Genomic DNA, 15,317 nt, shown 5'->3' on the forward strand with positions numbered 1-15,317 from the left:
GATCTTTAATATAACTTTTCATTCATTTAATCTTACCACTTGCAAAATTCACCAGACCTCATTACTCTTTGTGAGACTAATTTGAATTCAACCTTTTCTTTTTAATTCTGTTTGGCTGTTTACTTTATTTTCTATTCTAATTCTTTAGATAACTTCTTCTAATAATAATTTCTTTAAAGATGATGTTATGCACTTGTGAGACTTTTTTCTGCCAATCAAAGGTAGACAAATGCTGCAAAAATTTTTAGATACTTGGGTAAATAAGGCTTTTTGTCAATAAAATTGAACTTTGAACTTATTTTCTTGATGAGTACATTTAAGATTTTAGCTTTGGTATTATAATTTTAGATTTGGAATTATGATTAGCGGTGTCAAAATTGACCTGGATACAACACTGTATATATAAAATATGTATGTGTTACACATACATATACATGCATGTGTATTTGTGTGTGTGTGTGTGTGTGTGTGTGTGTGTGTGTGTGTGTGTGTGTGTATAAACATGAAAACATATATTTTAATGCAAAAGGTTTTGTCAGTTTCCATCTTTTAATAAAATCAAGTTTATCATAAAAATAGATAAGAATAAAAAATTGTACTTCATTTACCTATAAATTTAATTCATTTTAGATGCTGGTAGATGATACAAGAAAAGATAATGTTGCAGCAACACAACAAATTAGTCACGGTATTTAATAATGATGATGATGGTAATGATGATGATCATGATGATAATGATGTTTTTGATGATGATGATGATGATGATGATCATGATCATGATGATGATCATGATGATGATGATGATGATCATGATCATGATCATGATGATGATCATGATCATGATGATGATCATGATCATGATGATGATCATGATCATGATGATGATCATGATGATCATGATCATGATGATGATCATGATGATGATGATGATGGGTGTTAGCCAGCCATGTGGTATTTTGTTATATGTTCCCAGCTGCTTGTTAAAAAAATGAAGTTCTCAATTTAAAAGCAATAACAAAAAAACTAAACTAACATAACTAATTAACATATATGTCAGGTGTTTAATGTTCAGTAGAGATGATAATAATAATTAAAAAGGTATTTTAGATATTTATCTAATTATTTTTATTTTTTTAAATTTTTTTAAAAAGCACTTTAGTACTTTTGTCGTTAAAAATGTTCAAGACAAATCTAACTCATAAAAATATAAAATATCCTATTTATAAGCAAGTAAAAAATTTTCTGATTAAATTTGTCTCATTTGATGATATTTATATAAATATGTAAAAGATAAAATTATTTAAATTCGTTTATTCTATATATAAATAAATAGATAGCTTGTGCAAAAACCAAAAGGTCTTATAAAAAGCAGTTTAGAGGAGCAGCTTGCATGTTTGTTTTAGGAGAGCTTTTCTCCGTTCTCCTAAAACAAACATGGTGAGCAAGCATATTTCATTTCAAAACATATATAAAAAAAGTGAAATAAAGTATTTTTTATTTATTTATGTAATGTCTGTGTAATTTTAGCTTACGTAAGTTAATTAAAATGAATTTTTAATTTACAATTTACCAATACATTTACAAAAAAATATATCCTTCTAAAAAACAACAACTTTATGCTACCATAACAAAAAAGTTAAGTTATGCAATCTTTGCAACTAATAAAGCTTATAAAAAAATATTAACAAAAGTACATTAAGAACGTTTATTGAAAAATTTGAGTGTCGATTTTATAAAGGAAAAAGATCATGAAGAATAATATATCAAAAATTCACATGTTTTTACAGTCAATACAATTTAATAAGTGATAAATAAATAAGGCTTAATTCTTAAAGAAGATTTTATGGTTCTTGACTCAGTTAGACTCCTTGATTCTAATATACAATGTAATTTGTAAATAATTTTTATTTACTTGATAAAAATTATTATTTTTTAATTTTAATTAATAGAAATGATTTTATTTTATTTGATAAAAATTAATAAGTTTTCAAATTTGAATGGAAGTTAAATGAAAATTTGCAATTTTACTAAATTTAACTAAAAACCGAATCTCTATTTCAAGTTTGACATCAAAGTAAACTTCAGTAAATTTTTCCCTCCAAATTTTAGCAAATATTAGGTGGTCCTACCAACAATGAATATTAGCTGGTCTTTATATAGATATTAATGTCCTTACTCATGAAAACTTTATAAGTAATTTTAATTACAATCTAAATGAAAATTATTCTTTAATCAATTTAAGACAAAAATAATTTTTTTACACAGTTTGTTTACACAATGTATTATATTTGAATTTTGTTATGATTTGTAGAAGTTCTATGAAAAAATTAAGGTGTCTTTTTGTCATCCATATTTTCTTTAAACCTTTTTCGGTTTATTATTTATAGATTTGTACTTTAAATTTATTTGAGGTCTATTTTTTATATTTATATTACACATAACAAGCAAAGTAACAATGAAAAAATAAAAAAAGATTCTTGACATAACAATAAAACTCTTTATAAGAATATAATGCAAAAGTGTATTAAAGTTTATAAAGTAAAAATTTTTTAAATGGAAGAGGGGGCAGTGCATAAAAATAGTTTCTAATAGGGGTGCTGGACGATGCCCTAAGTGCTGGACGATGCCCTAAGTGCTGGAAGGTGCTCTAAGTGTTAGAAGGTGTTTTATCCTGGCTAACACCCTGAATGGTTTTGATGATGATGATTTATTTAATAAACAAAATTATTATTTTAACTTAAGGTGGTCATTCTTACACAATTAACAATGCAAATAATGGTAAGTAGTTTTGTAATTAATAATTATTCATTTCTATTTTATTATTATTATTTTTTTAAACTTTTGCTCAAATTTTTGTTTGCAAGAAAAGATTTTTTTTGCAAACAAAATTTACCTGAATACTGACTGTCTGGTCAGTAATCAGGTACCCAGGTTACTGACCAGGTGGTTAAGTTTCCAAGGTAGAATATAAAAACTTTTATATAGTAAAATTTTATAACCGGCTGTTTTTTCTGGTCCCCAAAATTGAAGTAGTTTGACACCAATTTTTAGTCAAAACAAAGTTATTGTTATAAATATTAGAAAATATAAATTACCACCATCATCAAAATCCAAACCTGCCTCTTCATTCTCTAGAAAATATTCATGTCATCTAAACATTATCAGGTTCTTCTGCTTCATATAATCCATCTAAATGCTCTACTATATGAGAAGGGTTTAGTCATTTGGAAAAATATTTGAGTTCATTATTTACTATATTTTTAAACATTGAAAATATAAAATAATTCAGTCATAAGTAAAACCAATGGTCAAAAATGGGTCGATCATCTATCGCATTTATATTCAACACTATTATTTTTTTATAACAGTTATTTAGCAATTATTTTTTATTTGTTATTATGTTGACTATCTCTTATATTTAAAAGACTCCTTTTTATTTAGAGAAAAATATTTTATATACTATTTATGCATTTATTTTAGTTTCAATTACGAATGTTATATATTCACCAACATCATTTAATAATATTCCTGAAACATCCAGTTCGCAAGATGAAAACACAAAGTTATCATCCCCATCATATGAAAGCTCAAAACTTTCAAGTGTGTTATTAGATAAAGTTACAAAAGAGCCAAATTCATCTGATGAAATTGCGAGAGAATTATGTCTACTATCAGACAAGCAGATAAACGATTTTTATGTTTATATGCAACTAAGACAATTTCATTTGTCGTCTATGCAAAATGAAGAACAAAATAATATTTTGAGATTATAAATTGGAAATGGTAGAGATTTTGCAAGAAGATCAAGGGTATCAAGGAAAGAGATCTATAATACCTTGAAACTCTTGATCAGTTTTTTTAAATAAAAATAAATACATTTTTATAAAAAATTTATGATTAAGTAAGGATGAAATCAATAGTAAACTTTAGGTTTATAGATTAAACTATTTTGTAATATCTAAAAATATGTAAATAACATTTTACATTTTGAATTGTAAGTGGAAGTGTTTTACAAAAATATTTTAATAAACTTTTGTGATTTATTTATGCTAAGAGATAGAGTTGATTTTTTTTAAATGTTATGTTTGTTTTGCATATTAATTGCTTGAAGCACTTTTCAAAGTTGTTAAATCTGTTGTTTATTCTGTATTTTAGTGTATATTGTAACTAAAATGACAACATTACGTCAATTTAAATGTGAAGATCTATTTTGTTTTAATAACGTGTATGGTATAGTTTATTTTGTCTTAATGTAAAAAATATTAAATGCAAAGTGTATAATCATATCTGGATCTAGGATTTGGTGCTTGATATATCCTGCTAACTTTCATGTATTAAATTGAATTCAATTACAAATTTCAATATATATATATAAATATATATATATATATATATATATATATATATATATATATATATATATATATATATATATATATATATATACAGTATTGGACAAAACATTTGCAACCAACATTGAACAATGCTAAAAAGTGTTCCTAATTTTACATGTCTTAAAAACGAAACTATACTACCACAGCAAACAATTCAGGAGTCTGGAGTCATAGCATGCCATGACATGAGCAATCAGCTGACAGGTGACAGCATACAGGTAGAATTTCGTTGACAAGTGCCATTTTGCAGCGGACAAAACAAGTGCAACTTTTTTGGTTTGTTTCATTTTCTTAAGTCTGGTCCGCGTCAACGTCACGGAAGTTTTTTAATAATTAAAGGAAGTATCCAGAAGTTTCCAGAAGCATGCAGAAGCTTCCAGAAGTTTCTAGAAGAAGCATCTGGAAGCATCCAGTAGCATCCAGTAATATCCAGAAACATTCAGAAGCATCCAGACGCATCCAGAAGCTTCCAGAAGCATCGAAAAGAAGCATCTAGAATCTTCCAGAACAGGTTCACACAGGTTCATTTTACTATATAAGAGACATGTAAATCGACATGTAATTCAGTCAGTATATGGAAGTCAATCAGTCAGTATTATCAAGATAGTTTATCGAAGTGAGTTTTATCAAAGTGTTTTATCGAAGAACATCAATACAAGAAATGAAATACAACAAGTGTTTCATTACATCAATACAGTCCACATCCAACCAAGATGTTGTGTTCCACAGAGCATTGTTGTATCATCACAAGGTAAATGTAACACGGTAAGCCTTGAGAAGCATGATTATTTATTTTTATTATTTTTATGACTTCAAGTGCAAAAATGGCTTCCGACAGTCTTGGATTGGAACTAAGAAAGAAAATTATTGGCGATTACGTAAGTGGAATGTCACAAAAAAGTATTTTTGATAAATATTGCGTGAAAAAATGGTCCGTATCAAGAATATGTTCCAAATATCGTTCTACGGGGAAGTTGGCAGCAGATAACAAAGGTGGAAGACCGCGTTCCACCACTTCTAGAGAGGATTCTATGATCGTCAGATCCGTCAAAAAGGATCCCTGGATATCATCAGTCGAGATACAAAAGCAATTAGAGCTGCCTGTATTGGACCGAAAATCAGATGACGTGCTGTTGAAGCCGGATTGTTTTCTCGACGCTCTGCAAATAAACCGCTGATTTTACTAAAAAACAAGAAGAAAAGACTCCTGTTTGCTACATCTCATATTGACTGGAATGTGCAGGAATAGCGAACTGTCCTGTTCAGTGATGAATCGAAGTTCAACATGGCATTTGCCGTGTACGTCGACCGGCTGGAAACCGCAGAATTAATCGTGAAGGTGTTCGTAATAAGGATCAACTGTTTGAACAAATCCAAAAGGCCTGGGCAGCGATTCCACAAAGTTTCATTGATCACCTGATCGAATCTATGCCTCGAAGATGGAAGGCTGTGATCGACAACAAAGGATTTGCCACGAAATATTGATAGCAAAATACAGCTTGGTCAACATTTTGTCGAGTTGCACTTGTTTTGTCCAGAAGGAAATCAACTTTTTTTAATACTTTTGATTAATTTATTAATTTTCGTGTACAAGTAATAAACTTTGTGATGAATAAAATTTGAAGAACTTTGTCTTTAAACAGTTACATAGTTATTTCTCTAAATTGAAAAAATGCAGCACTTTTATATAAAGAAACTAAATTAGCATTATTTGGTTGCACTCGTTTTGTCCGATACTGCATATATATATATATATATATATATATATATATATATATATATATATATATATAAGTTTAAAAGTTTTAATTTTAAATCTTGTTTGTAGAAATTTGGATCCCTTAACAGAAACGGTATAGTAGAATTTTTTAAAAATTAAGTAAATTGATTTTCATGATATTTTATGAATAATGAGAATTCATTTTGATTTATTATTCCAAATAAGGTATTTTTATAATAATAAAGATAGAATAACAATTTTGTTAATAAATATTTTTATTATTTGATAAATAAATGTAATAAAATGTATGTATTTTATAACAATATTTTTTTACAGTATGGTTTACCTTTTTACTTGACTTACTTAGCTCATTGGCCAGAGTATTTCCAGGTTGCAGAATCTCCAGAAGGAAGAATAATGGGATACAGTAAGCAAACATTTTAACCTAACAAATAAATTTTTGATCTTTTAACTAAAATAAAGTTAATTTTCAATATCCAATCCAAATCTCATTTTTCTTTTCTAAGTTTAATTTTGTGTTTGAGTATGATTAGTGCTTGATAGGGCATAGAATTATTATCGTTTTTCATAATTACCGGTAACGGTAAAACCCCGGTTTTTGCCATTTTTATTACCAGTAAGACCGGTAATTTGAAGTTTTTTCAAAGGAATAAAAAAAAGCTTGAAATGCAGCAAACCGACTTATAATTAACACAGATTTATATCACATAAAGTTAATCTCATAGTAAGCTTAAAACAATACATCCACTTTGAGATATTACAGTTAAATATCACAAAAAAAGAGCTTAAACAGTTTAAATAAACTCAAATTCTATAGATTGACTGATATAACATTTAACACAGTTGTTAGGCATTCAATACAGAAATTACTGGTGATTGCTGAGCTTTTTTCAACAGAAAATAAGCTCGTAAAATCTTCAACGCATCCTTGATAGGCTGTTCCAATTGTTCTGCCAAGGAAGATTGTCCTTCATCAATATTGGGTATTTCTTGACATTCTTCTTCCGATTTATCTTCATCTTCATAGCTCTCCTCAAACAGACGACAGAATAATTTGGCAGCAGTATTTGCAAGGGCATTTCGTTTCATTTGTTGAGTGTCAAAGACATCCGTACTTTGCCCTTGCTTGTCCAAGGCCTCTGAATCGTTTAAATAAATCAATAGATTTATTATATCAGGATTTCTTCTTTCCTTTATTCTTTTGACTAACATTTCTAATAACTCTTTGCTGAAAGTTGAATTCTGCATGTCAATTTAAGGCAAATAAACTTCAGAATCTGATCACTTGAAATCAATGTTGCATCTCGTCTACATAAAGCTTCTGTTCCCACTTTTACTGGTTCTAGGGCTGCAATCAATTCTTCAAGTGTGTTAAATTCTTCATCGGAGAAGCTTATTTCACTAGAAATTTCGATCAAGGACATTTTGATAGGCTTCTTTAGCTTAACAAATCGAGACATCATGTCCAACAAACTGTTCCACCTAGTTTTTGAGTCAAGTATAAGTGATAATTCTTTTTTAAACTCAGCTAGAACATGCTTTTGAAGAATAACATCGTTTTTGACAGGGGACTTGCGAAACAGGTGTACACAACATCTTACTGTTGAAATAATGTGTCTCAGATCTTGACGGACTTCAGGGGGTTGATCATCTTCAATTACTACCTGAAAGTGTCAGTAATTAAGATGATTTTTTAATAAAAATAATCTTATTTAGATGCCTTATACTTTTGAATAATTATATATAATACTTACCTGTAATCCAACACCTTCTTCATTTTCGTAACCGCTGTCATCAGAGATAGAAATATCATCAAGTGCAAAATCTTCTTCTTCATCGAGATCAGGAATGACTTCTTGAACTGGAGTTGTTTTGTATAAAACATCACAGACTGCTAAGTGGATGCCATGTGCCAAGCACAATTGATAGGTTGGTAAAATAGCTTTTCCGAATTTTTTCATTACAGCAGCTCCATCAGTTGTAGCTGCCACAATATCAGAGTCCAGACAAATTCCAAATTCTTTTAGCTTTTCTCTAACAATGGTCACAGCTTTATCCGCTGGCATTGAGTCAAAAATTCTTACCATTCCCAAATTCTAATGTCGATTCTTGACATGAACATTGATATTAATAAACCTTCTGTTACGAGATGATGTGTATTCATCAAGAGTAATGCTAAAACAAATTTTGTCTTTTTTCATTTCTTCAAACTGCTTTTTATAAATGTCTTTAACCTCAAGACAGTGCTTCATAATAATTGCTTTGATCGATTTTGCATCTTTTGGCAAGTGGTATCCTTGAGCTCCTAATGCCGCTCTTAAACGTTAACTTTTTGCCAGTACTCAAATTGGTAATCCGTCAATGGCGACTAACTCGGACAAGACAACTGCCAAGGAATCTTTTTGGGTCACGAAGGAGTGATCAATTTTTCCAACTTTTTGTTCAACTTTGGCTGATACTTGTTTCATAGTATCGGCCTCGATATGATGCATTAATTTGAGATGAGATCTCATACCACTGGTAGATCCACCTTTGCACTTGATTTCTTTGCTACAAGTTTTGCACTTCGCCAGCTGCAGATCCTTGCTGTGTAAGAAGAGCTTCCATACCTCAGAATTATTGTTTTCTGCAACGAAGGTCATCTTCGTGTTTATTGCTTTTTCATCAAAGAACTGCTTTCTCTCACTGTGTTGCGTCTTTTAGGAGTTGCCAAATTAAAATGAAAGCAAAATACCAAATTATTTAATTAACAAAATATCATTTTTAAAACCGCGGTAATAGATTGAGAAAAAACCGGTAGAGGTAATTTTTAGGAATAAAAATTACCGGTAAAAACCGGTTTCTTATTACCGGTTTCCATGCCCTAGTGTTTGAGATTTAGGGGTTAAAACCCTTAAACCTCTTACAATCTACGTAAATCCTTTTTAATGTTACCCTAATAATTCTGAATAAAAGAGTGTTTCAAAAGGAAAATTCTAATTTGCATTTGGATTCTTTCCTATTATGTCCCTATATTACAAATATATCAAAAAACAAAATTTTTCACCTCAATTTTTGCAAAATATAAAATTCCAATTATTAGTAAAAAACATGCATGAATAAATATATTCAAAGAATGGAAAATAAACTCTGGCTACCTGCATTATGTGGTAGCCAGAGTTATTTATTAACCAATAATAATATATAGTTGATAATTAATCAAGCTATGATACATACAAACTTTTATGGGACCTACCAACTTTCACAGCATTGTAGACTCAGGTGTAACATAGCTCAAGTTTCCTAATCTTGATGTTTAGTCTAAGTTTTCTTGTCACATGCATTAGACTGAACTAATCTGTTCAGTGTTTTCTTCATCTATTGCTCTACGTTTTCATTTTCTGGGATTAGCAGAGCTAACTATTATAATTATAATAAAAAACCTTGGGAATTGGTCCTTAATTCAAAAGGCACTCTTAAAGACAGAAGAATATATGACTTTGGAAACCAGAATAGATTTCATAGAAGAAATGCTGTTGTAACATGCGGGTTTTTTTTATATAATCAGATTTCATCAAAATGAAAACAATGCTTCTTTTAGAGTATTCATAATTGCTTGCCTAAGCTTGTTTTTTGTCTCAATCTTCTTGAACCTTTTTTTAATTAAGATCTTGTTGTACTTAATATGCTAAGCTTATTAAAACTACTGAATGTTTAATCTTTGAATGTTAGCTAAGTTGGTAGAAAAGCATTTATCGAGAATCTAACTGATCTGTAGAAAGCTGAAAATGGATCCTTTGATTATTTGGGCCGCTGGTGGCACGCTTATTAATTAGGAGAAATGTAAAGTTTAGTCTCCTTCTATTAGTAAACAGTCTGCTTTATTTTCTCACTTTTTCATGAGTTTGTCTGAGTACGATTTATTTCAGTAAATATTCTAGGCAAACCAACATGGTCATATATTTTTTGAAATATCTTTTCAATGATATCAAGCACTTCTTTATGAAAAATTAATGTTAAAAGTGTTAAATGTTACAATAAAAAGAAATTACAGTTTTAAAGTATGTTAATTATTTAATAAACAAAAAGAAAAAAGTATAATAATTATTTTATAAACAGAAAATAATAGACATGTGAAAAGATTGTTTAATTGAAGAGCTTAGTGCTAAAATTACGCAAGTCGCAAAATAAATGTTTTGAAAAAATCTACTTTGATCAGGCATTTTAAATCATTTTTTTAAAGTGTTAAATTTATGATCAAAGTTTATTTTCTCAAAACATGTACCATGTGACTTGAATACTTTTAGCACTAAGTTCTTCAATTAGTCATTAACTGCAAAATTTTTCTGAAATTCAGAGGATTAAAAAAAAACTGCGCACATAATTTTATTTTGGTCATCCTACAAAATAGTCCTAAGATTACAAAATTGTAAAGTCTTGACAAATGATAATTACTAATGACACATACATAATATTTGTCACTACTTTTTTTTATATAGACATATATGATATTTTATTTGCACTTTTTTTTTTTAAATCTTTTATTTTAATCTTTTTTTTAACTTTTTTTTTGTCTATAATCATTTATGCATAGTTAATTTTTTATTTTAATATATAAATGCGTAAACCTATTAAAATACTGAATCTAATTAAGTTATATAAACCTAAAAAAGATACTGAAACATGGTTGACTTTCATGTAACAATTTATTCTTAATATTCAGACTTATATTTGCATATATTATCTATTTTGCATATATATATATATATATATATATATATATATATATATATATATATATATATATATATATATATATATATATATATAGATATAGATATAGATATAGATATAGATATATATATATATATATATATATATATATATATATATATATATATATATATATATATATATATATATATATATAGATATATATATATATATATATATATATATATATATATATATATATAGATATATATATATATATATAGATATAGATATATATATATATATATATCTATATATATATATATATATATATATATCTATATCTATATCTATATATATATATATATATATATATATATATATATATATATATATATATATATATATATATATATATATATATATATATATATATATATATATATATATATAGATATAGATATATATATTATAAAATCTGTGTTATTATATCTTAAAAATCATGTAATCATAAATATTCAATCAAACACAAAATATTCAAATCTTAATCACATAATCATAAATATTCAAATAATCACAAGAAATACTAAGGTCTTAGATATTGATTTTAGTTATGGGTAAAGCTGAAGGTCATCTTGCCACGGAACAGTGGCATGGTCATGTCACTTGTTTAAGTGTTTCACCAGAGTTTAGAAGACTTGGACTAGCTGCAAGTTTAATGCGTGGACTTGAGGATATTTCTGAAATGTAAGATTTTTTTTATATTATTATATTTATAATTTTTTGTAAATGTTTTACAAATGTTTTATTCTTCTTCTTTCATATTAGTTTTATTATTCTCCTTTAATTTTTTTATTTTTTTTTAATGATTAAAATTACCTAAAATAGAAATTGTTTAATGGTTTTTTTATATTTTGTATTTTGCTTTAAGTTTACAAGTTTCTTGTTTTAAACTTTTTTCTTTTTATTCTTTACCAAAAAATCTAGGCTAAAGTCTAAAACCAAAATGCAATGGTAATCCTAAGAATATTCTATCGTGTACGGCCTAATGATCTTTTAGGTTTTGAATAATTTATTCTTTACGTCATTATAATTTTTAAAAAGAAAATAATAAAATAAAATTTTTCATCAGAAAATTTGCCAAAACAATAGGAACAATGTGATTTTTTAAGTTTTTTTTTACAGTTTTGAACAATGATTTTTGATTGTATTAGTGGTTTATCATATCACGTATGTTATCAAATTATAAAAAAAAATAATATTTTAAATAAAATTTTACTAAAAGTATGTTTATCAATAAGTTAAACATGAATTTCATCAGAAAAATGGTGAATGATTATTCAACTTAATTAAAAGCAGAAAACTTGAGATATGTTGTTAGTTGTCAGTTGTCTGTGTTAAAAAAATATGGTTAGCAATTCAATTAAGCATTTTCAAATGTATAATATTTGCGTAGCATTAAGCCAAGTTAACCTAGAAATACATTTAATAAAAGATCGAACCATCACAAATATTTCAAAAGAAAAATCCATTTCAAAATGAAAAATTATAAATGATCATTAGATTATCATGATTATAGAGTTGCTAAGCCATTACAGTTGCTAAGCCATTAGCCGTTGTCTGATTGCGCATGATTTAAAAGACATTTCAAAAATGTAACTTTTAATATTTAAAAAAAACGATGAAAAGTGGTTGTTCTGTAAAGATCAGTATATCTGGACATAAAAAAAGTTGAAATACTTTGTGAAGCGAAACATTCTGATTTGATAGCAATACGTATGCCAGGCGCTCTAAAAACAAGATAAATAATTCTAGTTACTTAAGTAAACTTATTTCTAGGTACTCAAGTAAAATTAGATACTCGTGTAAAACAGGGTGGTTATTGTTATAGTATTGTCTTATGCGGTATGGATTTAGTTTAGGTATCGAGACATTCTGAACAAGTATTTTGCCAATGTTGTTAAGGAAATGCTGCTAGTTTGGGTCTGGCAGGATAATGAATCAAATCATACAGCCAGCGTGTAAGAGCTTTGCCATTGAAGTTTACAAAGTACAATTATAGAATGCTCTTACAATCGCCAGATTTAAATCTGATCTAAAATTTACCAAAAATGGTCAACTAAATCAAAAATCGAACCTCCAAAAAGCAAGTTTCATGATATCTACCAGTAGCTGGTAGATTCAACGCCTAAAAAGATATGAAGAAATGATTTAAAAGTATAACAATACAAGTTTAAGCATAGAATATACTACATAAGTACTCAATATATAATAAATTTAAATAAATTCAATAAATCATCTAAATTTTCTTTTATTTGTATATTTTGTTCCTATTTTTTTTTGTTCACTCAAGCAAATTAAAAAGTTTTTAGTAAATTTACTTTGAACGGTTTTATTTTAGAGCAGAAACAATAAAGGTTGTTGGAAGTATACGACAGATGTGTAATTTTTTTTAAAACAACAAGATCAAATGAAACAACAAGAGGATCAACTGGCTATAAGAATCTAAACATGAAAGATATGTTTTAGGCACATAATTGACATAATTTTGTCTAAATTAATAATGATAACACAAACAAAATTTTACTTTTTTTTTTTTTTTTTGCATACAATTTGTTTTTCTTATAGAATTCCTCATTCTGATTTCAAATATGCATATAGTATATATAAATATAGTATTCCTCATTCATTATAAATATAGTGTTCCTCATTCTGATTTCAAATCCTTTTTCCTCTATCGCATCAAGTTTTAAAGTTATTAGGGTTGAATTCTCAAATATTTGGGGTAAAATCCCTAGTATTATCAAAAAAAACTTCTTAAATCTGGGTCTCAAAAAAAGTGTTTTTTTAGAGAGATTTCAAAAAGTATAAACATTTTTGTTTAAAATTTATTGGCAAAAAAAATATAATGAAAAAATGGTTAGGAAAAACGTAAACATTTTTGTTTAAAAATTATTGCCAAAAAATATATAGTGAAAAAATGCTTAAGAGTATCAAAATAATCAAAAAAAAATGTTTTTCACCAATAAAATAAAAATGAATTCTCTGTAAAAAAAACCCTTCTTTTGAGACCTAGGTTGACATACTATAAGAAAAACATATTGTATGCAAAAAAATGTAAAATTTCTTTGGCCTGTAAGTTTGCTTTCAAGTGCAAAAAAATTCAAGGACCAAACAAAAAAGTAATGCTTTTAATATGGTTTCAAAATATTGGTTGTGCAGAATTTCGATTGTAAATTTTTATTTTTATTTTTTGTGAGCAGTGGTATATCGACTTTAAAAATTAGGGAATAATAAGGAAGATCCCTTTGCTAGGTATTATTCCGTTTGCTAGTTAAATTTCACTTTCTCATTGTAAACTTATATTATACTGAAAAAGTGAACCGATTGGTGTGTGTGCGTGTGTGTGTGTGTATGTGTGTGTGTGTATGTATGTGTGTGTATATATATATATATATATATATATATATATATATATATATATATATATATATATACACATATATAATTTTAAAAAAAAAAAACATTTTTTTATTTTGTCTCGAATTAAGTTAAGATTTTGCGATTGAATCCAAACTTTAACTTAAATGCAAATCAAAATGTTTTTTCAAGGTTTTTTGATCATTAAGAGGATTTTATTTCTTCTTTATGCCTTACTATAATTTAAAGATTATGTGTAAGCTCTTTTTATATGAATTTAGAAAAAAGTGTTTCTTTGTTGATTTATTTGTTCGTGAATCAAACGACATTGCGGTTAATATGTATAAGAAGCTTGGTTATGTAATATACCGCACAGTCCTCGAGTATTACTCTGGTGATCCTGACGAAAATGCTTACGGTGAGACATTTTAAATTTGTTTTTTATTTCTAAGTGCACTATGCATTTCTTTTGTTTTTGGTTTTACTTCATTGGGTGCTTTCTTTTAAGTCTGTTGTTTATTCTATTGGCTTTAATAGAATTGATTGGTTTAGTTTTTACAAAATTAAAAAGAAAATAACGCTTTTTTAATAGCTAAACTTTATTCTTCTACACTGGGCTATATAACGATCTAGTGTCGTGACGCTCACTAAAGTTTTATATATAAGCATATTAGTCTTTTTGTAATATGGGCTCTAGTATTGGAACAAAGCTTTCAACTTTAGAAACCATGTCAATAATTAGAGTGTTTAAGAGTTATTGTTTTATAATCTTCCCTTTCTTTTTCCTTTTATATAATAATATTTTAAGATATTTGTATTTGTTATGTATCTATTTATCTATTACATATTTTTTGCAAATTAAGTTTAGATTTATGTAATAGATAAAATACACACTGCCAACTGTACACTTTTGAGAAAAAACTAAACTTCTTAGAACTACAAATAAGTTTTAGGATAAGTGCATTTGTTTAAAGAAATAAAATCAATGATAATAATAATCAAATGTAGCTATAAAACTTTGATATATAGCTGATGAAAAATGGATGCATATAATTTTTTTTTAATGTTCA

The 15,317-nt window shown here is 27.1% G+C and overlaps 2 protein-coding genes across 3 annotated transcripts in view; both read left to right on the forward strand.

Annotated features, from left to right (window-relative positions):
• Positions 1-4,231, forward strand: part of LOC136081671 (uncharacterized) — a 55,118-nt gene extending 50,887 nt beyond the window's left edge. For both annotated transcript variants that reach the window (XM_065799340.1, XM_065799339.1), the window contains exons 9-11: positions 631-688; positions 2,743-2,778; positions 3,481-4,231. In XM_065799340.1, the coding sequence (XP_065655412.1) occupies positions 631-688; positions 2,743-2,778; positions 3,481-3,773 (387 nt within the window). In that variant the 3' untranslated portion in view covers positions 3,774-4,231. The remainder of the gene's footprint in view (positions 1-630; positions 689-2,742; positions 2,779-3,480) is intronic.
• The window catches only part of LOC100209935 (N-alpha-acetyltransferase 20), a 33,822-nt gene continuing 22,617 nt past the window's right edge, over positions 4,113-15,317 (forward strand). The window contains exons 1-5 of the mRNA XM_065799342.1: positions 4,113-4,225; positions 6,223-6,247; positions 6,451-6,541; positions 11,439-11,574; positions 14,529-14,665. Of these exons, the coding sequence (XP_065655414.1) occupies positions 4,173-4,225; positions 6,223-6,247; positions 6,451-6,541; positions 11,439-11,574; positions 14,529-14,665 (442 nt within the window). The 5' untranslated portion in view covers positions 4,113-4,172. The remainder of the gene's footprint in view (positions 4,226-6,222; positions 6,248-6,450; positions 6,542-11,438; positions 11,575-14,528; positions 14,666-15,317) is intronic.

Source organism: Hydra vulgaris, chromosome 06, assembly GCF_038396675.1.
Source record: "Hydra vulgaris chromosome 06, alternate assembly HydraT2T_AEP".
Lineage (NCBI taxonomy): Eukaryota > Metazoa > Cnidaria > Hydrozoa > Anthoathecata > Hydridae > Hydra > Hydra vulgaris.